Source organism: Synchiropus splendidus, chromosome 1, assembly GCF_027744825.2.
Source record: "Synchiropus splendidus isolate RoL2022-P1 chromosome 1, RoL_Sspl_1.0, whole genome shotgun sequence".
Classification (NCBI taxonomy): Eukaryota; Metazoa; Chordata; class Actinopteri; order Syngnathiformes; family Callionymidae; genus Synchiropus; species Synchiropus splendidus.
The window spans coordinates 58,989,571-59,013,865 of NC_071334.1; the positions used below are offsets into that span (position 1 = coordinate 58,989,571).

At 43.3% G+C, this 24,295-nt stretch overlaps 2 protein-coding genes across 3 annotated transcripts; both read left to right on the forward strand.

Moving 5' to 3' along the window:
* Positions 1-1,956: 1,956 nt before the first annotated feature.
* On the forward strand, positions 1,957-19,033 carry slc27a6 (solute carrier family 27 member 6). The gene is made up of 10 exons (XM_053885778.1): positions 1,957-2,526; positions 5,982-6,191; positions 7,577-7,735; positions 9,224-9,348; positions 10,577-10,771; positions 15,220-15,310; positions 15,379-15,577; positions 15,851-15,948; positions 16,187-16,317; positions 16,846-19,033. Exons 1-10 carry the CDS (start codon positions 2,040-2,042, stop codon positions 17,020-17,022), a joined length of 1,872 nt encoding a protein of 623 aa, XP_053741753.1. The 5' UTR covers positions 1,957-2,039; the 3' UTR covers positions 17,023-19,033.
* A 294-nt stretch (positions 19,034-19,327) lies between these two features.
* Positions 19,328-24,142, forward strand: LOC128752198 (uncharacterized). Of its 2 annotated transcripts, XM_053853147.1 has the most exons (4): positions 19,328-19,455; positions 22,753-23,456; positions 23,566-23,661; positions 23,968-24,142. In XM_053853147.1, the coding sequence occupies exons 2-4, from the start codon at positions 22,927-22,929 to the stop codon at positions 23,978-23,980; spliced, it is 639 nt and encodes a 212-aa protein (XP_053709122.1). In that variant the 5' UTR covers positions 19,328-19,455; positions 22,753-22,926; the 3' UTR covers positions 23,981-24,142. The 2 variants fall into 2 exon arrangements, with proteins under 2 accessions (XP_053709122.1, XP_053709124.1); XM_053853149.1 differs by lacking the exon at positions 19,328-19,455 and having other exon boundaries at positions 22,600-23,456.
* The last annotated feature ends 153 nt before the right edge of the window (positions 24,143-24,295 follow it).

Genomic DNA, 24,295 nt, shown 5'->3' on the forward strand with positions numbered 1-24,295 from the left:
CTACAACATCATGCTATATAGAAGAAATGATGTAAACACACCCTTTAATTATTAATGTCTAAACTTATAAGCTCAACATTTAATAACAATTCCATCATTCTGAGGAAGTAAGTTTTAATTGTTTACTGATGATCATGTCAACAAATTTACTTCCACTGTGTATTTATATATATATATTATAATTAACTTGATATATCGGAGTTCATTTACCCTATTTGACTTGTTTGGAGAGTGTTCTGAAAAAGTAAGTTAGCATGCTCTGGTAACAAAGACAGCTTGCTTCACTGTGGTTTATATAACGATTCCAAAACCACACAATATTTCTGCGTAAGCTACATTCAGCTACATACTTGTCTCTTTCACCCGCCTTCTCTCAACACTCGCTCAGCACATCTATATGACGCTCGGTCCTAAAACATCCTATTTATTAGTGTTGTCAAACTGGAGACTCTTTCCTTTCTTGATGTCTTGATGACATTGTGATATGAATAAATGTACGTCATTCATGTTGCTTCTATTGGACAGTGGTGGAGTGGTCTTGTCCAGACACTTTATGAAAACTAAATCAAGTCCCGACCAATGCTACGAACAGCTGTGATCAGTGCAATGTGACCAGCATGTGACTGGGCCCTGTCGTACAGTGGCTCCCCTGCTTCTCCACCCTGTGTAAAAGAACTTGTCAGAGCAAGATTTGAACTTGAAGCTGAAGGAGGCTTCCCTGCCACAGGTGACCCGCTGACATCTCTTTAAACAGCGCATCACTTCAGAACGCTAGCCTGTGGCCACCAGCGGTTAAAGATGTCTAGCAGAACTAATCCTGACCACGGTCACGTTGTCCATCTGAAGAACATTGAATCAGCATCTTAGGGCACCGATTACATCTAAGTGCCCGAGGTTAGTGCCCAACCTTTGGACTGCCTCAGTGACGTTGCCGTGCCGTTAAAATGAATAGATTTAAAATTTGTTCCACAGTTGTCCAGAAAGATTGTGCTGATAAAAATTACCAATTGAGACCTTCTTCAATTACCTAAGAATTTTAAGAGCAATCTTGCCTTACTGTTTATTGTTTGCCTCCCCATTGTGTGTATTAATCCCTTATATATTAATTCTATGAAATTGTATGTATGATATTTACCAATGTATTGTACTTATTCTTTCTTTCTTTCTTTTAATGTAACATTGAATGAACAAACTAGGTTGAATATGTTTGACAGGAAACGACGGTTGCAACGTACATTTTCACAAAAAGGCATTCGATACTACTCCCTTTTTATCTAACACTCGCAAACAGGCCCTAAACCAATGACAAATGGACTACATGGAAGTTACAAGTAGCACAGACGCGGTTCCGTTTGCCCAGATAAACCAGAGTTCACGCCCTCTGGTCCGTTTCTGTCGCGGTCACGTGACTTTAGTTATGTATACACACGAGTTCTGTCAAGCGTCACTGAAGAACGGCAGTACCGGAAGTCAAGACGGTCTGAATTTAACAGAATGACAACATATTCCTATATTGAATTAAAATTACAAACCCGAAAAAATATAAACATGAATGTAGCCAAAGTTAAAAGCATGGATTTATAAACCGTGTTTTGTTGTTGTGAATGTTTAGGCGCAGCCTAGACAGCTTCATGAATGACGTTTCTATTATTGTTATTATTTGTATTGTATTTTATTTTTCAATAATCATGTTTGTCATTATTGCAATCATTTGAAGAACTGAAAATATAAACGTTACACATATGTTTAGACACAAAATACTGGTCGTGCATTAAAAATGATCCCATTTGTAATCCCACAAGAAGTGATTTATTAAAATGTGTTTGCGCACTCAAACAATTCACGAATAACAAGTCGGTTCGCTGGAGACTTTAGTTTTGGAAGTGTGTTTCCGGTTCGTGCTGTCGTGCCGCTTGACAGGAGCTCGCGCGTCCTCCCGTGACGCCGCCTCTGTGCTTATCGTCGCTGGATCATGTAGTGGACGTTCGCCCTCGCTCTCTGCCACTTCCCCGTGTCTCTCGCTGGCTCCGTCTGGAAACATGACTCTGTCGCTGGGTTGGTTTTCGGCTCTGCTCGCGGGTGTTTTCTCCGCGAGTGTGTTCCAGAAACTTTGTTTTCCCTACTTCTGGCGGGACCTGCTCTTCCTGCTGACGGTGATCAGGTACGGGCTGAAGCTGGAGCTCTACAAGCTGACCGCCCGGGTTTGCACCGTCCTGGACCGCTTCATCCAGCAGGCGCAGCGCATCCCTCACAAACCCTTTGTCATCTACGAAGGCAGCGTCCACACGTACCGGGACGTGGACGAGCGCAGCAACCGACTGGCCAATGTTTTCCTGCACTCCGTCCAGCTGAAGAGAGGGGAATGTGTCGCGCTGCTCATGAACAACGAGCCCGACTTCCTGTGCGCCTGGTTCGGCTTGGCGAAGGTGGGCTGCTCGGTGGCCTTCCTCAACACCAACATCAGGTCCAGGTCGCTCCTGCACTGCTTCAACTGCTGCGGAGCCAAAACCCTCATCGTGGGTGCAGGTAAAGAACCACGTGGTTGTCCGAGACACATCTCTCGTGTTTACGCTGTTAAAATGGTCAGTTGCGCAAGACGACCGTGATCGCTTCACTTTGACGAGCAGAACTGGACCTGTGCTCCTTGATCAGTCACCCAGAATTGTGTCATGACACAAGTGAACTCTAATCAGTCTTTATTATTATTATTATTATTATTATTATTATTATTATTGTTACGTACAAGAAACACGGTTCGTCACAATAGAAAATGTTTCAGTTAGAAAAGCGTTTCAGACTGACAAACACATGCAGAATAGTTAAAATGGATTAAGATCGGAGTGTGGCGAACTCGTATTCATTTCACCTTTTTTTTTTTGGAAAGAAACCCATGGCAGAGCTGCTTCAGTACAGGTCCCATTAGACAGGTGGCTGACATACATGCAGCTGAAATTCTTGTCAGACACTGAGGTGAGACAGTGAGAAAGCTACACACTGCACATCACTCGGGTGGCTTCAACCCAAACTGTTTAGTTGATTTCGAGTCCAGCTTTTATAAGTAAAGCAAATTTGTGATCTCATTGGTTGTTTTATCAGTCAGCACATCTGAGATGAGGAATCTTTCAGCTGATTCAGACTTGATCACTGATGTCATACTGATGCTTCACATATGACTTGGTGAAAGTTGAGAAGGCCTAAAGTAACATGGTGTTCTGGCATCCATCAGCGGTTATTTTCACACGTCCAATAGTAGGCTGTCGTGCAGAAAGGCTTTTTCAAAAATCTTTTACTTCCACTGTGATCACTGTCACTGGAACATGCTTCCTGTAATCTCCAAGGCTGTTTTACATGGTTGGCAAGATTTAGCCAAAGTCACAGACGGACGTCTTCCTCTTCATGTTCCTCTAAAAGGAAAAACAAGGTTCTCTCTGCTTTAAGTGATCTTCCAAGCTGCAGCCATGTGACAGGACTAAACACATCAGCGTGTGTAAACAAGCATGAAGAGACAACTTCTGCACAACAAGAGCTCATTGAGTTACAACGGTAGTGTCACACGTGTGGCCAGGAGGAAACACCATGTTGGAATGTGAGCCACTGTGACCTCAGTTGACTAGTTGTGAACTGAAAGAGAGGCAGCAATACTCAGTTAATCAGCATTTATTATGTAAGTGAACTCACAGAACCTCTTCCACACCGCAGGTCAAGTATCAGCTTGAGTTGAAGTTCCTGTTAAATAAGCTAAAAGAACACACTGGTCATTTCCGCCCATAATAAGATGTTGAAGATCATTCTTGTTAGGCTCATCAGCATCATAACGCCGTTGCATTCAACATCCAATGGAACAATGTAGAAAGATCAACATTGTTTTTGTTTGGTCTATTGATTTTAAAATGTCCTGGAATTTCTGAAGTCATACTATCTTCATCTTTTTGCTTGTTGTCTTGAATGCTTCAGCGAAGCCTAACGTTGGGGGAATGTCCCTCAAAATTTTCAACATTTCCTGAATATATCATAAAATTATGATTTTTTTGCACAAAGGACAGACAGTAAAACCAAGCCCTCCTTAGCTGCAGATAAATATTCCAAAAAGCTATGAAAGCTTATTCAAACTAGGCATTTGGGTTCAATCCAAGCCTCCAATCCAATCCATCAGCCCAAATGTCAATTTGTCTCAATTTTACTTTGCATGAGTTGCCGTAATGTATTTTTGATTTCACGTTGGTGTCTAAAACAAGGCGTAAAGCCTCGTGTCTTTGTTTTTAATTATTAAGTTATTCAAATATTTGATTGGAGGTTCAAAAGCCTTGCTTCTTAACGGGAGTGTTTTGGTTAATGGTTTAGGACACAGAGTTTCATTGAGGTTATTCCTCCCAAGTTTGAGTGTAATACAATATTCATCTCTGAGAACACGTGACGTGAATTCTAATTACAGCTGCAGGTACCTGATCTTCATCACGCCTGCAGCACACATGCACTGCCCAACAGTCAGGTTTAGAGAGTAACGTATAACTGAGGCAGTTTAGCATAACGCTACATTTGTCCAAGTCCTCCCTGCCAGTACCTATGCACATGTGCAACTCATATCAACCAGGTGGGTGTTCACTGCTTCCCACCTGGTCCCGACCCGGCCCAGTATTCTGAAACATCGATAAATCATTTTATTCATTTACGTTTGCGTCCATTTTATTTCACTGCAAAAGTTGGACTGCACTGTTCTCTGCTTGAATTTCTGCTGGCAGCTTTGATGCGCAGCTTTTTAAATGTTTCTTTAGGGTGATTGTTTTTTGTTTTCCCTGCAGCTGAGGCGTCACCTCTGGGATTTTGGGTAATAAGCGTAATTATCCAAGCTGCAGGCGCACAGTTGTTTGGCTAAACCACTTAGAGAACGCAAACTCAACACAAACAAATAACCGCTAGATAATCTGACATATGCTGCTGTCTTCTTAAATGATATTGGGCCCTATGGAACATGGTATTGTGTTTCTTTTTGCAGGAAACTCTTTATAATTTTAACTGTAGAAAATATACATAAACCCCATCCATTTAAAATACTTAGCGGCAGCTGACTAGTTTTGTGTCCGTCAGCCACAGCCTCTCTACTGTGACTGGTCAGGTGTTAGGGGTTAGCTGCTTTCGCACTGTCAGAACCTTCTAGGTTCTACTGTAGGAATCATTTTGTCCATGTACAGCACACGTGGGACACAGGAAGCAAAGCGAATGGTTCCAGGAACCTTTTTGCTCGCCGACACCCACCACGCGGAAAGAGGGTGGAAGACTTTAGAAGATTATTATGACATGAAACCCTCAACAGTGACGTCAGTAGTGTCAGAGACACTGAATAGTGTTGGATTTATTCAATGCCGATGAGAGTTTCCACAGACTCATTATCAAAAGTGAGTTGGTTCAGTGTTTCACCTTGTTGTGACCTAAACTAAACTTGTGTCATGAATTGTGTGTATTATTCATCCTTTATCACTGTGAAGTGATTTGAATTCTGTGGAGCAGAGAGTCAGCTGACACTCCAGTCTGCAGCATTGCCTACAGACTGGTGCAGACACTCCCTCAGATGTAGGGCGCCCACATTCAGTGATACCTAAATAAACGTGTTGTGGGTCAGTGGAGAATCAGAATAACAAATGCCTTTATTTAACCAGTGTTTAATACAAATTCACTCTTAATTGAATTGAGGCAGGGTGACTGACTATTAGACAGAGGAGAACTTCATGAAGCAATTGCTTCAAAAAGGAGCATCATCGTGTTGAGGGACTTACTGCATCATGGAGAGGAAGACAGCACAAAGGTCAAAGTCCAAGTTTAATGACCTTATCCCCATTGGCCGAGAGGCAGGAATACGCCCTGGGCAGAGTATATCTTGGTATTTCCTTTTTTTAAAAACGTAGCCTGTGAAAGGATGCAGGTAGCTTTAGTCAAGGTATTCTAAAGATAATTCACATTCTTCTTTCAACATCAATGTTTTGCAGATTTGTTAGAATGTCTGGACGGCATCCTTCCCAGCCTGATAGAAGACAACATCCAGGTTTGGGCCATGAAGAGCAAGAGTGAGCAACCACATGTCCGAACCCTTTTGGACCTAATGGAAGTGGCCTCCACTCGGCCAGTTCCCGCAGAGCTGCGAGCCACGTCCTCCCTCAAGGCCCCGACTCTCTACATCTTCACTTCGGGAACAACTGGTATGTGTCACCGCCTCTTCAAATTCTCGGTAGGCTCAGGCTTTGTCCCAAAGCTTGTATGTTGTTTGAACATCTAATGATTTAACTTTTATTTTGACTTGACTACTTTGGAGGAGGTTATACTGATGGATGTTGTCCAAACTGTGATTTACAGATATCAGGGGATCCCTCAGTAATAGTTGGCTATATTTCCTGGAATGAGGGAGTTCAGAAAGTGAAGCGTGAATGTGAATGACTTTGAGCATTTTGAACATTTTGTGATTCCACCCACTCCTCTCAGATGCAATGTCTTGTGCATTTTCTGCTATTTCCAAAGGCACTAGAAGCTGTTGCCAAACATAGTAAGATTGCGTACAGTAGTATTAATATAACATCACTTTATATGTTAAATCGAGTACAACGCTTCTCCAGAAACTTCTATGGTCTTCAACCCGTCTTATCACTCAGGTAAAGGGCCACCTGTTTGTGTCACAGTTGTCGCGGCAACATGTTAAACAAAGCAGGTCCAGAGGGAGGAGGCCTCCTGCTCCATCTACACCCTCCCTCAGCCCGTCACCTTTGACTCTGTGGTTCATTTTGCCAGGCACATCAAAGATAAATAAATGTGTTTGCTGAACAGTTGTGAAAACAAAACTAAAAATCCAGCTTCCAGAAGTGGAAATACGACCACTTGAATTTCACTCCTGGTATTAAATCAAAACTGTTCCTGATGTATTACTCATTAAATGACGGCCATGGCGTTAGACAAAAACCTTTAAAAACAGTTCTAAAACAACCACTTCACTTTTCGAACAGATGCTCATTTGTTGAACATGTGGAGGGACACCCTGGCCAGGTGTCCAGTTATACTCACATCTACACAAGTTTGGAATCATTCATGTTCAGTGCCTTTGTGTGTTTTAGAGTGAATACAACTCCACAAAACTAGGACCCAGCCTCACTCCAAACTAAGCTGGATTCACTCTAGCAACCGTCTTGCTGTGAGGGTGAAGAAATGAAGAAAATATAAATCAATACATAAAGAACCCTATTTCATTTTACTCTGACTAATCTTAGAAATGCAGATTAAATCATGAATACAAATCAGTGTTATCCACTTTCCCGTCTCAGATCAATTTTCATCTCCCAAAGGGTGGAAGAACGTCTACAATGATGTGTGAGGAAAACCAAGTCCTGTTTCAAACATTCTTTCATTCCTTGATGTCCATCGTCCATTCATCACATGAACGCTGTTGACCTTTAAATATAAAGGGCTGACTTGTATTCCTTCAATTTTTGTGACTTCTCCTTCTTCAGTTCGAACGGGAAGAACGTCATCATTGCGACACAGTGGAGAGTAGTGCTGCGATTGAAGTTGTAAACAGAAGTGCTGTTTATCTTCGCAGGTCTCCCAAAAGCTGCAGTCATTACTCACCTACAAAGTTTAAAAGCGGCCGGAGGATTTTGGGCATTCGGGGCTACCCAGGACGATGTGTTCTACATCCCTCTGCCACTGTACCACAGCGCCGCTTCGCTCATCGGGATTGGCGGAACGATAGAACTGGGTAGGTGCTGTAAAGAAACAAAGTGGATTGATTCCCGACAAGGATCAATATTATGTAACAAGGCCTTTGAAGTTTATTTTTTTCCCTATAAATCGATGATTTCAACCTTTCAAACGTCCTCTTGCTCCTATCATGAAAGGCGGTGAGCAAATATAGAGGGGTCAATAAGACGGAAACATCCAGTGTGCAATCCTGGTGACCAAGTAATAAGCCAGGATCCTTATGATTTTGACAGAACATAACTAGGGCTGGTTTACATAACCCTAAAAATCTCTGCTGTCAGGCAAATTAGAATCCAAAAGAACCTACTCTTGTCAAAAGGAAGCCCTCGCAAATTTTCAACGCTTCACAAACCCTCTGTCTCACATTTGTTTCTGACCAGCAATTATGCTGATGATGTACTGGCTTCAAGGTTCGGTGTCCACTGGCCAAATAATGTGAACCGTCTGGAGGGCTGTACTTGACCTGTCGGCTTCATTAGTGGCCTCAGGAGGTGGACACTGGACTCATTGTGCTGGTCATTATTGGTGGTTGACCCATGTGAGACGTGCACTCCCTGTCTCCCTGCGATGGACATGAAGCTTTGCACGTTTGCTTCTACGCCACATTTGTTGGATTATGAAGCAGCTATCTCACTCCCAAGTTCATTCTCACTGACAAAGCCTCTGTGGTTAGACATTTGCAGCAGGTGTTGCAGTATACTTCGCGGTAATCCATTTTCATAAAGGTTGCCTCGACGATTTCCTGTCCTTTTTTTCTCTTCCCTGTGGTCGGGTCGCAGGGGCAGCCTGCACTGCAAAGAGGTCCAAACTTTCCCTCTCGTTCAGAAAGACCTCTCAGCTTGGGGGGTACAATAGGACCAACCAAGGAAATAAGTATTTTATTAATAATTAAGATAAATAATGATTATTAAAGACAAATGTTATCATAACAAAAACAAGAAATGCTTTACAATTTTAATTATTACATAAATAATTGGAAATATTATGGGGTAGTCATTTAATGTCAACAAACAGGGAACAAGTCTGTAAATTATTGGATATTATTTTCTGGAGATGATGTAAAACAGTGGTCTCAAAAGGATCCTGTAAAGGGCAACAGTAGGTTCAGGTTTTTGTTCCAACCAAACAAGCACACATTGGTGAGCCAATCAGGTGTCAGCTGAAACAAGCAACACCAGACTGACAAGTCTTTGGATACCTTGATCGGTGTCCTCTCAGTTGGTTGGAAGAAAAACCTGCACCCACTGCGGCCCTCTGAGGACCAGTTTGACACCTCCGATCTAAAACGTATATTATTTGCATTATTAGCTATTATTAGCTTACATTCAATGTTTTAAACAGAATTGTCTCATTGAGCAGAACCATTAAGCTGTGCCCTCTTGAACATATGAAATAGTATTTCAACTGCATGCAAAAATGATGTATACTATCTTCACAATTGTGTGTATCTTATTACTTTGTTCCTTATCACTACCTTTCTGGACAGGTGCGACCTGTGTTCTAAAAAAGAAGTTCTCCGCCTCACAGTTCTGGAACGACTGCCGAAAGTATGAAGTGACAGTTTTTCAGTACATTGGTGAACTGTGCAGATACCTGTGCAACCAGCCCAAGGTATGTCTGTGTATCCTGTGGTTGCTTTGGAATAGATAAGAGCTGCTGCCATGTCACGAGCAGAGACGACCACAAGTGTCTTATTTTCACCAAACTGCAGTGATCCAAAATTCCAAAATAACATTTTTGACCTGATCATTATTTTTTTCAGTTTATGTTAGGTTGTTAGTTAAATGGTTATTTTTTGATCTTATGATTGATGTTCTTCATTAGCCCAGTCAGTCTTTATGAACTGATGAGCCAACATTCGATGGAACAGCAAACTCTTCCATCACAATACTGAGTGATGGACAGGTCTGTTTTGATGCTGCATTTATTTTTTATCTAAAAATCAGATCACACAGCTTTTTAGTGTTTGAAAACACATATGTTTTGTGGTCTTGATGTGTCATGCCTCCAGCATGACCGAAATCTTCACCCTACAATAATAACCGATGACCACCAGATTTTTTTTTCTTGATTTCTTGAATCGTTCTCTGTTGCCATGACTTGTAAATCAAGTTAGACTCTGGCCAACTCTGAACAAATCACAAGCCGAGTCTTTGTTTTGGACTTGCCTCCTCCCATGCTGGACTCGGAGTATGAGGCCACAGATCAGGGCAGACTCAACAGCCCTCTTTGTCCACCGTCCCCTTGTTATTTTGAAGAGTGGGTGGAAGCCTGGACTCATCACTGCTCTGTCGTTGAACATTCAAGTCATTTGCGTTTGTTGTTGTATCTGAGTTGCTACTGTGTTATTAAGCTTCTTTTGCCAGGCGGCGTTTGGAGCGTCAGCGCTCCCTCACTCTGGACCCTTAGTCCCGGGAGCTTCCCAGAATTCCGTCCCCTCACTCAGACACAGTATCCCCTCACAGGGCTGGCGGCCTGGAGTCCTGTTGTGACATCATAACCAGTGAATCTATTGAATTTCTAGTCTGAGATTGTACTGCGAGTGTCGGGAGGACTGAGCACACAGTCAGCTGTTGTGACGGAATTCTGTCATTTAGACCGACTGATGTGTTCGTTGTACTGCCTATCTCGGCCTGATTCAGAGTAGTACTTCTCTGCGTGCTCAGGAATGCTGCCCCTTTCTTTGGCTTGGTATTGTTTCGTACCACAGATATTAGTATGACCACAAGATCTTCCTCTTGCACAACTGTTCAGTCTTTCATGACGCTCGACTTTACATGAACAGCTTTCCCTTCAGAGAGGCTGCTGAACTTATTAGATCTTTCTTCCTTCACGCCAGACCGACATGGACAAGGTTCACAAGGTGCGGATGGGAGTTGGAAATGGTCTGCGTCAGGATGTCTGGCAAGACTTCCAAAGTCACTACGGAAACATCAAGATGTGCGAGGTGTACGGCTCCACCGAGGGAAACCTGTGTTTCATGAACCACATCGGCAAGATTGGAACCGTCGGTCGCTCCAACTTTTTCTACAGGGTGAGCACTTACTACACGTAGTTGTTCGGTGAGCAGTAGCAGTAACTCAATTACAATTTTTTCGATTAACCTTAAGTACTTTTTCCTGAGCTTTCTTACAATGATAAGAATGCAACATTAGAACTCAAGTTAAAATTCATTTGAGTTTTGTTGTGACTGACAAGCAAGTTCTCTGGGAGGTTGGACATGATTCATGAGTTTATAAAGAATTAAATAAAGGTATAGACTGCAGCGTTGTATGTATGAATGTATTATCTTATCAAGTCACAAGCCCGTCGAGCAAGAACATGTCTCAGTGCGCACAAAGCTGTTCTCTATCCTTCCCTTCAACCCGTGTGATTCATGAACTCATATTAAGGTAAAACTTTTGTCAGTAATTTAAATTCCATTTCCCCCTTAAACTCTATCACAAGGGTAAAGGCTCTGTGCGAGAAAAAAATGAACTTTTCTTACAGATGTTTTTTAAAACATGAAAAACAAATGATAATGATGGTTAATGTGAGAAACATAAAACAGTCTAAATCTCTGCTCTAAATCCTAGAATAATGTGAAGTACTTCATTGCGTAATTAATTTCTGCTGCAGTATAACTATTAAATCTAAATATTTGATGACAGCTGATGCGATACATGATCTGCCTGTTTGTTTAGTGGAGGCGTCTGTGCTTTACTGAGGAGTGTGCTGCGACGTGTCGCCATGATAAAAATATCCCACTAACCCTCGGAGCATCATCTATCATCAGGATGTTGTGCAATGTGAAACAGCCCCTAAGTAGAGACGTGGGCACGGAAGCAGCAGCGACGACTTGTATGTGTTACACTTTGAAATCATTTAATCACTGTGTGCTAAAGGTCAGTCGTCCACCGGATGTTAGTGTTCTCAAACTAAAATTAACTCACAAGTGGATATGATGCCGAAGCATCAAATTAGAGACCTGATCTACTCCAAACCAGCACCATGAGCTGGACCATGAAAACATTGTCAAACCTGTTAGCAATTCATTCAATTTAACCACATATGCTTTTCCGATCGCTCCATTGTTGTCCAGGGTCCAAAACAGCACAATAGTTAATACGGACTTGTGGCACATTAAACTAAATAAACTAGTACGCGCAGTGCAGCTGCACATCCCTCATCTGGTTTGATTCCATGTAAACAAAGTCATGTGGACGGCAGCGTTGCTCAATGTTTGACTCTACGGCTCGTGTGTTTGGCAGAAAGCAGCATAGTTCTGCTTTACACTTTCCAAGAAATACTCCCAAGGAATGAAGCGCTGGCGCTCAGCCTGGTCCATATCTATGCACATGGGTTGGAGGGAGTCAGTATGGGGGTGCTTGTTGGGACGGAGCTTCACTCTACATTCCTGTAATGTCTGGAGGATGTAGGCGCATAGAAGCTATTCAGAGTTTACTTAACGTATATTTTTGGTTGCTCCAGAGAGCTGCTGGGTCTGTTAGGCAATTTTTCAAAAGTCTGGCTTTTCAAAGCAGGACGGGACTCCTGTTATTTTGAAAAATAGGTGGAGTAGCAAAATGGGTGCGAAGAAATGAAAATAGTTTGTGCTCTTCACAGCGGGACTTTAATCATTTTACTTTCTAGTTCCAGATTCTGTCCAAAGATTCTGTCTTACTCTGGCCCAGCTCAGCAGCTGACCCAGGATTATTAAACACACCCTAAAGCACTTGTTGAAAATATTTAATGAGGTTCCACAAATACTAGATATTACATTCTGGCTACAATGACAATCCTTGTTATAGCAGCTCAACTGATTTCACTTAAGATGTAGTTATAGCTGTGGCCTATTAGCAAGAGCCGTTTTGAAACACAGCCCAGTAGTTACTGACTTGAGTAAGTATGTCTACATTATATACCAAGTGACACATCGTAGTGTAAATGACCCTGTCCCAAACCAAACCCATCTCTCTTCTATGTGACATCAGGGTTACCTTGGGACCAAAATGTCCATTTAAATACACTTGAGTGAGAGTGTGTTGGTCACATGATGGTCACATGATTTATTGTAGTGACAAATTGTATGCTGCTTTTAAGAATGTCCAGTGTCAGACTACCCATAATTCTCTATGATTTTTTTTTCCCCCTGAGATTTAGGGGTCTGTCCTCCTCGATGATAAGGAGGTAGCGCTGTCATTGCTTTCACTTTATTTAGATAAAATATTGAGAAACCTCCCCCCGTGCAGGGAAAATCTCAGCAATCTCTTATAGAATCCAGCATAGCGCTAATAGTTGAGGATGTGCGCTAAATGAACCATTGACTTGGTTTTGTTGAGGCCTGTGAGCTACATTTTTTTTAGAGGAGGTACTTTCCCAAACATCTCCGGCCACCTTTGCACTTCATCATCAGGCCCAACGCGAACCTTTCGCAGATGCCGCCGTTGTTGTCGTTTTTGTGAATCGATTGTGCTGGTTAAACTTTACGTTTCCCTAGTTGAATGCGTGACTGCCCGAGCGACTCTGTGCACATGTGTCACCAGTCATGCCATAGATCGTATCATCTTATCCAACCGTGCCGATCTGAGGAGGCGTGCTGTGCTGAGCAGCCGCTCACCTGCGCTCACACTGACAGTAGAAACCCAGGCTTTTAGCTGAAGCATGGAAGGTTGAACCGAGTGTGACCATGCCCTGACAGTGATCTGAGTATTTCATATCAAAGAAAAAAAAAAAAAAAAAAAAAGAAATGTTATGAGCATGCCGGGCAGAAAGACGCCCAGGAAGAGGAAGTCCTCACAATGCTGTTGACCCTGTGACTGTGTGTTACTAAAGCTCTGATGAAACAGGCTTAACTGAAGCTTCAATCTTCTTAACACTTGAACAATTTCTTTAATCCAGACACACAACAAACGCATCAAATACTTGTCAAATAACAATTGATAGTGTTGATTCGGGATTGTAGTGATTCTGAACTGCTCTGATCATCTGTGTCTTGCCATGGACTATTGATCGGTCCACATGGTCCCACAGGCCCTTAATGCTCCTGCTAAAAACTGGACATGGTCCAGTTCCTTTGACTCTGGCCAGCTTCAACAAGGCCTGTCCATGAACCTCAGATTCTTATTGTCATTCACACCACCAGGACAGAGCACGGTACTTTGATCTTATTGAAGGATTTTCACCGCAACGGTTATCTCACAGAAATCGAGTATGTGTACTGCACTCCTGTTTCTACTTCCATTGTTTCTATAATTCATTATTGTTATCATAATATGCATCCTGTGTTCACGCTTCTTTTTCTTTTATTGGATGCAGAGACACAAAGAATTTCACCATGCGTTGTACCGCGTATAACTGTGTGCGTGACAAATAAACCTCTTCAATCTTGAAAAATGAACCCCATGGAGATGAAGGTATTAAGCGTTGTAGGATTTCTCCATCACAACAGGGTTTAATGCCAGGATGAGCAATTCTGGTGATTCAGCAGGGAGAAGAGAGAATGGCAGAGAAGGGACACTGGTCTGTGGACTTATCCGCGCTGACACTGCTCTGTGGATAAGTTAATCAGAGTTACAAAAGACTGTCAGGACACGTATTTAACTTAAGCCATGACCTCAGCTAATTCTGGCTCTGCCCTCCTGGCCTGCTAACAGTTACAAAAACCTAGTTATCAAAGTGATGTTACAGAAGGGAGATTACATTACGTGTATTTTAATTGGATATATTGAGTGGTTTTTCATGGCACGTCCCACTTGCTTGTACAACAACACTCGCAGTGGCTTAAACTGTGTATTGCCTGGATTGATGGATTACATTAGACATGTCGTTTTTTCATATGATATATGCTAACATTCTCTGACCTGTCTGACCATGTGCTGCAACACTTACTTTAAGAAGATTACTGTTGTTAAGAACGTCTTATTAGCAACAATTATGAAGGCTTCACTTGAGATTAAAACTCAGTGACAGACCGGATTAGCACGACCCCTGCAATGAAGGTCGTATTTTACAGTTTGGGGTCAACCAAATGAATCTCAGTTTTATTCATCTCCAATGATGCCTGACAATAAGTAAACTAGAAGTTGAATCTTAATATAGTAGAATGTTTATGTTGAGAATGTCAGAGTGCAAAGATGTTTTCATTTGTCTTCAGGATTCTTTTCTCCATGAGCAGATTAAAATGATCTGTGATCACGGGTGAAGTTGGTCGTATTTACACTGAGGGCGAACTTCATTGTGGTATTTGCCTTTATTTGAATTATCTTTATTTTGGCATTTTAAATTTCTGCAAGTTTGTAGCACAAATAAAAGTTAAGAACCATTTGCAGTGGCAGGGTGTTGGCTGAAGCATCTGCTGCTCTTTCCGACTATGACTGTCAATGCTGTACATGAGAATCACAAGTGTCAAGGTCCTCAGCTTTATGTCGTTCTCTTCCACATGGTTTATGTCTAAATTGTTTTGTCAATTATATTTGCCTACATACAAACTTTTTTGCGCAGCTCCTTTTCAAGTACGATCTGGTGCGGTATGACATGGTGAAAGACGAGCCGGTGAAGGATCAGTATGGTTTCTGTCAGCGGGTTGAGAAAGGTAAGATCCTCGTCATCTACAAGCTTCGAACATTAGCAGCCATGACAGTTTTGTTCTTCCTCCTCCAGGTGAGACTGGACTTCTCCTGTCTAAGGTCAGCGCTCTGAGCCCCTTCTTCGGCTACGCTGGCAGCAAACAGCTGACAGAGAAGAAGCTGATCAGGAATGTGTTCGTGAAGGGCGACGCCTACTTCAACACAGGCGACCTCATGGCCGAAGACCACGAGGGCTTCATCTGCTTCAGAGACAGAGTGGGAGACACGTTCAGGTACCAGCACTGCCACAGGACTCATGTTTGTATGTCAGAGTTTGTGTCGCACTGTGAGACAGGCCTGAAACATTCCACTCCTTGGTGATAGCTTGATGACTGGTATCAAGCTACAGAGACTTGTGTTTCTGCTCTACAAAATCTAAAAGGCTAGCCGCTACCACCTACAGTTAAGTCTGGGAAGCACATCAGATGTTCTTGAAATGCTGCTAGAATCACCACACACATATTGAATGATACCTGCATGAACAACAACTGTCCTTCTTGTGCTAGATGGAAGGGAGAAAATGTGGCAACGACAGAAGTGACAGAAACCCTGGGGCTGGTGGACTTTATCCAGGAGGCCAATGTGTACGGAGTGCAGGTTCCCGGTGAGTTCATCAAACAGCTGGCTGAACTGATTCCCCCCATGTCTTTTTGTTATCCCTGCTCTTCCCTGACAGCCTTCACTCATTCCCCTTTTTGTTTCCCACGAACCGTGTTATGTTTCTGCCATTTTTGAAGAATGAATAGGTTTTTTTAAAGTTCTTATCTGCTGCAGTTCTTGAAACGCTATTCATATTTGAACATGTTTTATCATGTTTTTAACTCCGTAACTCCTCTCCTCAGGTCACGAAGGACGAGCGGGAATGGCAGCCATGATTGTCCGTTCAGGCTTCAAGTTTGATGGGAAGAAGCTGTTTGAACACGTGGTCAGGGATCTTCCATCTTACGCTCGGCCACTCTTCATCAGGCTCCAGGTGAGAAGCACAGGTGCCCGGAGCTGGGCTTCTGTATGTGTTTCATTCAATTTGTATTAAATGTTGACATCATGATTATGTGACCACAAACCTTGGGTGGATGAAATCCACTAGGACAAAACTTAAGTCGGAGGCGTCTTGGAGGCCTCCTGATCTTACCTTCTCCCAAAGCTAAAGAGCATCTGAGCCTCTCTTGGAAAACACTGTAGGTGACAGTAGAAATGTCCGTCAGTCAGTAAGTAGCTTTAGCTTTTGGCCCCACACTTTCCCTTCATAGGACAGAAGACACTGCTCAGATCTGACATTCTTTGACATGAACTCCTCTACATGTGGCGGGAACTGATTTACGTGGGTGGTAGTGTTCCGTCCACTTCTGACTGAGAACCATGTACTTGTACTGGCCGATCCTCCTGCACACTTTAATTTCCTTTAAACTACTTAATTCACACAGTCTGATCGCATCCTACAGATTTATGGAGTTGGGGAAAAAAATCCTGAATGACGTGTATTGATATGTTTGGCCCTTAGGAGACGATGGAGATGACCAGCACCTTCAAGCAGCAGAAGTTCCAGTTGGTTCAGAGTGGCTTCAACCCCTCCACCATCTCTGACCCACTGTTTGTGTTGAACTACCCACAGCAGAGCTACATTCCTCTGACAGACTCAGTCTACCGAAGCATCATCTCTGGAGAATGCAAACTATAGCTACGATATGGGACTGTATGTGTGTGTGAGTGTGCGTGTGTAAGATGTCACGCACCCTAAAACCTCTGAGTGAGACTATGAAGGACTGTTGTAATCTAGTGTGAATGAGATGCGATAGTAACAGAAAAATCACACCCCATTACATATCATTGGATGTAACCAGAGGTCATCTGTGAGAGTAAAAAAGGCTTTTAGGTGCCCATTGCCTTTTTTTTGATGACCTTATTACTTTATTAAATTGTGTTCTTGCCCTCTTCCCTGCCAATGTTGCAAAAGCAACATTCTACAGTTGATATGCTAGACATGTATGATCAACATTTGAAGGTTTTATTTGTCGAAGATTTATTTTTAAGCAATCACAATGTTTTTTTTTTATTTATTCCAAACTTGTGAATTACCCGAAATGTGCCTTTAAAACCTCATATTGGGATTCAGTACATGCAACTCAGAGTCTGTTTCTGGAGCTTGTTACTAACAGGGTGGTGTTGGTTGTTGATGCTTTCGGTTTTTGGTTTTCAGTCTTTACTGTACTTTTGGCCATGAAAGAGAGTAGTAAATGAGACATAGATCCAAATTCATAAATACTGTAGGCAACGTTGGACATAATTACCTTATGAAAACTAAGCTGTAATAAAATGTACAGCCTATTTTAGTGTTAAATTAGGTTAAAGCCATTTAAATAAATACCTTGTGAATAAACATCGGTGCACTCTTACAGTGTATGGGAGATTATTCACGACATCATGCACTGAAGTTACACCTTGTGTTAACTCAGCTTTCTGTCTCCCTCTAGTGCCCCAAGTGTAAAAAGGCGTTCTCAAAGAAACGTCTTGTTCAGTGTGAACCACCGGACTGTGAGCAGATCTGCCGTCAAACCCTACCTTACTTACCGTACTTTTTTGCTGCTAATTTCTGAAGGCTAAAGGAGGCGTGTGGTTTTATTAGCATATTATCTACATGTTTACTCTAATATGTTTTGTTTTACAGGTGATCACTTATCAGGGAGTGTTTTGACTAATTGTGACTAATGTCTGTCTGCCTTTTTATTTTTATTTTGCTCTGTGGTTCCCATCGGTGACTGCAACTCAATTATTACCTCAGAGACACATTGCCTGAGATGTCAACAATTATTTTTTGCATTTTTGTTGCACTATTAAAGTTTTTTTGTCACTGCAGACCTGCCTAACATTCGAGACACCATTTTTTCGACAGCATGATCACTTCTTTATTGAATGTCGTCACTATACCCTGTTCAAAAAGGTTGGGAACAGTAGCGAAGTTAGATGCGTATTGGATATCCAGCGGACTTCGAATGTGGTTTTGGCACTGTCGTTCACTGCTGTGTCCCCGAATATGGCGCACTAATCGTGGGCCAACGGGTAGCACTGGCAGCGCGAGCGTGACAAACAATCGTTATGAACTCAACCATGTCAGTGAAAAAACTTCTAGTGTTCTTCAACAGCTTCGAGAATATGGGTCCAGGTGGGTCCAAAGTTACTGTAAACCGTCAGGGGACACAAGACACATCTGGGACAACAGTTGGTATTTCATTAGAATATTGTAATTATTAGTATTTTAGTAATATTTTTCCAATATTCCTTCAGTAGCTTCCAGGAAATTAGTCCAAATGGGTCCAGAGTTGCTGTAAACTGTCAGGGGACGTGAGACACATCTGGGACAGCAGTGGATATTACATTAGAATATTGTCATTATTAATGAATAATTCTTTTTGCAATTTTCTTCTGTAGCATCCAGGGAATGAGTGATGAAGACTACAAGTACAATTGAACACAGTAAAACGAATGACTATGCCAATAAGTGATGTGGTTGGGTGACGAATTACAAGCGGTCGGTTTCATGAAGGCGGTTCACCAAAGCCGGTGGAAAAACCGGTCGTGCGGGTTGGCAGATAATCTGCTCTTGAAAAGTTCAGTTTTCAGTGTGTGTGTGTGTATGTGTGGGTGGTATCTCAGCATCAGCTGGTTTTGTTCACGGTGTTTGTTGCCCCTGTAACTTAGAGCGCGGTTTGCTGATCCAACTTCACGTAACCGAAAAAAACCTTCGGGAAAATAAACTTTTCACTCTATCAGATCATTTGATCTGTTCTTTTTTTTTTTTTTTTTTTTTTTTTTGTAAATATTCTGCATGGCTTGATGCTGGATAACCACATATTTATCATTTTTGTTGAGTTCACTTTTGTAACAGACATGAAAATCTTAGAGCCTTTATTTTGAAGTTTTCCGCCAGGACACTGCAGGGCTTTACCTTAACTACCAGCATATACGCGCAAGATTGAATTCTGGCACCCGGCTGGGTGCGGGCTTGACCGTGGTTACTGTAGAGAGATGCGAGATGGATGCCAAAGGTTCTTCGTGGTGAAGAAGAACGTTAGTTATGAACGCGCCAAGTTCAACATGGGCAGACAAGGAGAAGGTGAGTCGGTGGAATCCTTCGTCACTGCTCTATATGCGTTGCAGAACATTGCAACTAAGGAGGGCTACACGACGAGCTAATAAGAGACAGACTTGTTGTTGGACTGCTAGATAAGTCTGAGCGTTTGCAGCTAGATGCAGAACTCACCTGAGATAAAGCTGTCAGGATGGCTCGTCAAAGTGAGGAAATCCAAAAGTTTCTCTGAGAGATGACACTAGCGAGCACTAACCCCTGATGCCAGATCTGTAGATAGAGTCAGAGTGGTCATGAACAAGAGCTCTGCTAAAACCAAACCTCGGTCGGCCAGTAGGCTGCATCATCCACAGTTTAGAACAAGCAACCCTACGCAGTCACGGTGTCCTAGGTGTGGCAATTCCCCATCTCATCCAAAGCAGGACTGTGAAGTCCTGAAATCTGTCAATGTAGTTGAAGAGGAGGAGGATGCCATTTCTGGGAAGCATCACAGCAAATGGTGATCCTTGGATGGTCAAGGTTGATGTCCAAAATGGCAGTGCGACTTTCAAGATCGATACTGCTGCAGACGTCACAGTGTGGTGTATCACCACAAGATGTTTCAGAGAACATTTAAGGACAACCCATCCAGGCTTCGGAAAGCATTAAAGCAACAATGTGTAATAATTAGACATAAATAGATTATTTTCAGGTTTCATTTTGAACAGTCCAAAGTCCCAGAGTCAGACTCTCCAGCTCTCTAAAAACGCAAATCCCCCTGACAGGTGACTCCGCAAAGTTAGCAACCTTCATCACACCTTTTGGTCGATTTTTCTTCAAGCGTCTGCTTTTTGAAATTGCATCGGCTCCTGAACACTTCCAGAACAGGATGGTGACGGATGTCACGGTGGGGCTTGAAGGCACAGTGTGTCACATGATGTGCTGGTGTGGGGAAGCACACAGGAGGAGCATGACTCCCGCCTGTGTGCAGTGCTGGAGAAAATCCAGAAAGCAGGCATCACTCTGAATATTAACAAATGTGAACTCTCAAAGCCAGATGTAAGCTTCCTTGGTCACCGCCAGTGGAATTAGCCCTGACCCTTGTACGGTAGAGGCAGTGAAGAGAATGCAAGGGCCGACATCAGTGAGCGAAGTCAGGTCCTTCCTTGAAAGGGTCAACCAGCTTGGCAAGTTTGTCCCGCAGCTCACAGAGAGGGTCAAACCATTGCGTGATCTCCTATCAACGAGGAACTGTTGGATGTGGGGTCCTGATCAAGCGAAAGCGTTTCAAGATCTCAAGGATGCGGTGCCATCGCCTCCAGCGTTAGCCATGTATGATTCTAATAGAGAGTGTAAAGCATCTCAGCAGATGTGTCAACATATCGGCTTGGAGGGGTGCTGCTGCAAAAATGGAACCAAGAGTGGAGGCCGATAGCTTACATGTCCCGGTCTCTCACACCAACAGAACAGTGTTACGCACAAGTGGATAAAGAGGCGTTGGGACTAACCTGGGCCTGTGAGAGGTTCCCTAACTTCCTGATTGGGAAACACTTCCAGCTGGAGACAGATCACAAGTCTCTCTTGAGTCTCCTGGGGTCTCAAGCACTAGATGCCTTACCTCTGCGACGATTCAGGATGCGTCTCATGCGCTATTCATATACCATGTGTAATGTAGCAGGGAAGAGTTTGTGGACAGATACTGTGTCACGAGCATCAGTCAAAGGTGAAGAAACACCAAGTGACACCAGTTGCAGATGGACAATGTATGCAGTACTCGCAAAGCTGCATGATGGACACCAAGGTGTCGTTAAGTGTCAAGAGAGCGGACACGACAGTCAGTATGGTGGCCTCAGTTCTCTGGAACAGCCTTTGCCAAGTTTACAGAAGCTTATGGGTTTCACTATGTCACTAGTAGCCCAAAGTACCCTCAAGGAAATGCTGAAGCTGAACATGCAGTACAGACCATGAAAAGACTCCTGAAGAAGTCAGATGATCCATACCTTGCCCTTCTGGCATATAGGGCCACCCCACTCCAAAATGGCTATAGTCCAGCTCAACTACTCATGGGTAGGAGGCTGGGAACTGCAGTACCTATTTTCCCTTCATTACTTGCTCCAGCACTTTGTGATATGAATGCTGTAGCGCAAAAACAGACGGAGAGAAAGATGAAGGACGCACAAAGTTACAGTGCAACACTGTGCACAGAACCTGGATAAACTCACTCCTGGGCAGGACGTGTGGATACCAGATCAAAAAGCTGCCAGGGCTGTCATCGGAAACCATTCCACGCTACGTTGTTCATATCTGATAGTGGGTCCACATGGGATTATCAGACGAAATCGTCGCCATCTCATCACTATGCAGTCTTCATCAGACCAGAACAGCAATGGAATAGCTGAGGATGTCCAGGAAGTTGCTTCAGAACAAGTTTCACCTGTGCATCCAGAAGCAGCTGAATGTCAACTAAATAATTCTTGTATCACAGTCTACCCCTAATCTCAGAACCAAGGAAGAGTTGTGCGCAGACCGTCACGGGTGGCCATCACACTTGTAAGTCTGATTAGGCAGAAGAAGAGAAGAAAGAAATGGTTTGATGCCAAGTTCATCTTTTGCATTACTTGAATATAAATGTGGAAGATCAGAGTTAGAGATGAAATAGCAGTTGGTTTGTATTATATTAATGTTAAAAGCTGAGGTTAAAGAATGTGTGTTGTGTGTCGATGCGAGTGAGATTCAGGGTGCAGAGTAGATCAGACCTTCTAGCCACAGGGGCAGAATAAACCTCTAAGATCCTGTTGAGTCAATGGTAGTCTACCCATTGATTCTAGAAAGGGGAGATATGGCGTGACTGAACAGTTAGTTGGAAAGTGATAGTCACAGAGAAGGAGGAACTCTAGTATTGGTGGAAAAAAAATAGAGAGTTACATGCTTCAAACTACAGTTGGACTCACGTAAATGTTTCGGGAACACGACATCGCAAGTTAGGGGACTGTCCACAAATTCTTAGTCGTGAAATTATCATAAACGTCACTATCTCTTCAATAGCATTTAGGAAAAGCGTTCAGATGCAAGTGATTGTAAACTGTGTCCAGACATGAGTCACATTGGAGAGGGACAGATTAGACGGAGAAGGAGGCAGCTCGCAAGAGTGGGGACAGGAACTGCTACAAAGAGTTGAAGTATCGTTTTCAGTTCAGGAAGCTGAACCTTCATAAGGCTGCGGGTCCGGACAGAGTTTCCCCTGCCATCCTGAAGCATCGTGCTGCGGACATCTTCAATGCTTCCTTGGTGTCCTGTCATGTTCCTGCCTGCTTTAAGTCCCAATGACATGCAGTTTGCCCACAGAGCCAACAGATCTGTGGACAATGCAGTGAACCAGCCCCTTCATTTCGTTCTGGAGCATCTGGACTCCCCAGGAACCTATGCCAGGATCCAGTTTGTGGACTTCAGCTCTGCTTTCAACACGATTCTCCCAGCTCTGCTTGAAGACAAGCTCAACGTGCCTGACTCCCTCTGCAGATGGATTACAGACTTCCTAACCAGCTGGAATCAGTGTGTGCGGCTGGGGACGACTGTCTCCTCAGGGCTCCATGGCTCTTCTCTCTGTACACTAACTGCTGCCGCTCCAGCCACCAGTCCGTGAAGCTGATCAAGTTTGCGGATGACACCACCATCATCGGGCTCATCTCAGATGGAGATGAGTCGGCTTTCAGGAGGGAGGTGGAGCGGCTGGTGTCCTGGTGCAGCCACAACAACCTGGAGATCAACGCCCAGAAGACAGCGGAGATGGTCATAGACTTCAGGAGAGTCACAGCTCCTCTGTCCCCTCTCATGTTGGCTGGTTTACCCATTCCTATTGTAGACTCCTTCTGCTTCCTAGGAACCACCATCACTGAGGACCTCAAATGGGAGCCAACCATCAGGTCCCTCGTCAGGAAGAGAACGTTCTTCTTGAGGCAGCTACAAAAACTACGACTGCCGACGAAGCTGCTGGTGGAGTTCTACACAGCCATCATCCAGTCCATCTTCACCTCATCTATCACCGTCTGGTACAACAGCGCCACCTCCAGGGACGAGCAGAATGTAGCACATCATGCGTTCTGCTGAGAAGGTGATCGGTTGCAGCCTGCCACCTCTTCAGGACCTGTGTGTCTCCAGGACCCAGAGACGTGCAGGTCGGATCAGAGCCGACCATTCTCATCCTGGTCATGGACTGTTTGTTCCTCTTCCCAGAACCAGAACCTCCCGTCACAGGTACAGCTTCTTCTCCTCAGAATGTATTTTTGACAGCACTTTATTTAAGCACTTTCACAGTTGGTGAGATCCCCACTGATCATGGCAATAAATTTGATTCTGACTCTGTTGTTAGAGTTAAGGCATTTAATTTCAGAAAGCTGCTGGTTGAGGCAGTAAATTATGGACGATGAAACCCAAAGCTTCAATGAAGTTCCCTTTATTGCAGATTGTCACAATCCAGGCACATCCCATCCAGTTGTTAGAGAAGGCATTTAGGTGCATGCGCTTATGCCTATGTGTGTGTGTGTGTGATTTTCTTTGAAGACCGCACACCTGAAATGTAACCAGCACCGAGAGAATCTACCAACTGAACTGAACAGTCTGCCCCCAGACATGTCCTGCGTGAAATATCGCTCCTGCCCAGCAGATGGCGCCATACCTAATCGACTTCCTCACAGTTGTATCAGGAAAATGTCAGCGTTCTCAGTGTATAGCTAAAGTAACCCCATTCATTTCTTCTTCACAGTTTCATCAACTGGTTTTAGTCTTTTTTTTTTCTTAATAAAAAAAAAAACTTTTTTTGTGAAGTTGATAGTTCCTATGGAAGAAACCATTGTATAGCCGTTTTTTTATATTACAATCTAAGCGGCCC

Excerpts from the sequence above, each read along its gene's own strand:
- slc27a6 (XM_053885778.1), top strand. The coding sequence starts at position 2,040 with ATGACTCTGTCGCTGGGTTGGTTTTCGGCTCTGCTCGCGGGTGTTTTC. Across the intron at positions 6,192-7,576 it reads CTTCACTTCGGGAACAACTG|GTCTCCCAAAAGCTGCAGTC; the intron begins GTATGTGTCACC and ends TTATCTTCGCAG. Across the intron at positions 15,311-15,378 it reads CTGTCAGCGGGTTGAGAAAG|GTGAGACTGGACTTCTCCTG; the intron begins GTAAGATCCTCG and ends TTCCTCCTCCAG.
- LOC128752198 (XM_053853147.1), top strand. The coding sequence starts at position 22,927 with ATGGATTACAGACTTCCTAACCAGCTGGAATCAGTGTGTGCGGCTGGG. Across the intron at positions 23,457-23,565 it reads ACCTCATCTATCACCGTCTG|GACCCAGAGACGTGCAGGTC; the intron begins GTACAACAGCGC and ends GTGTGTCTCCAG.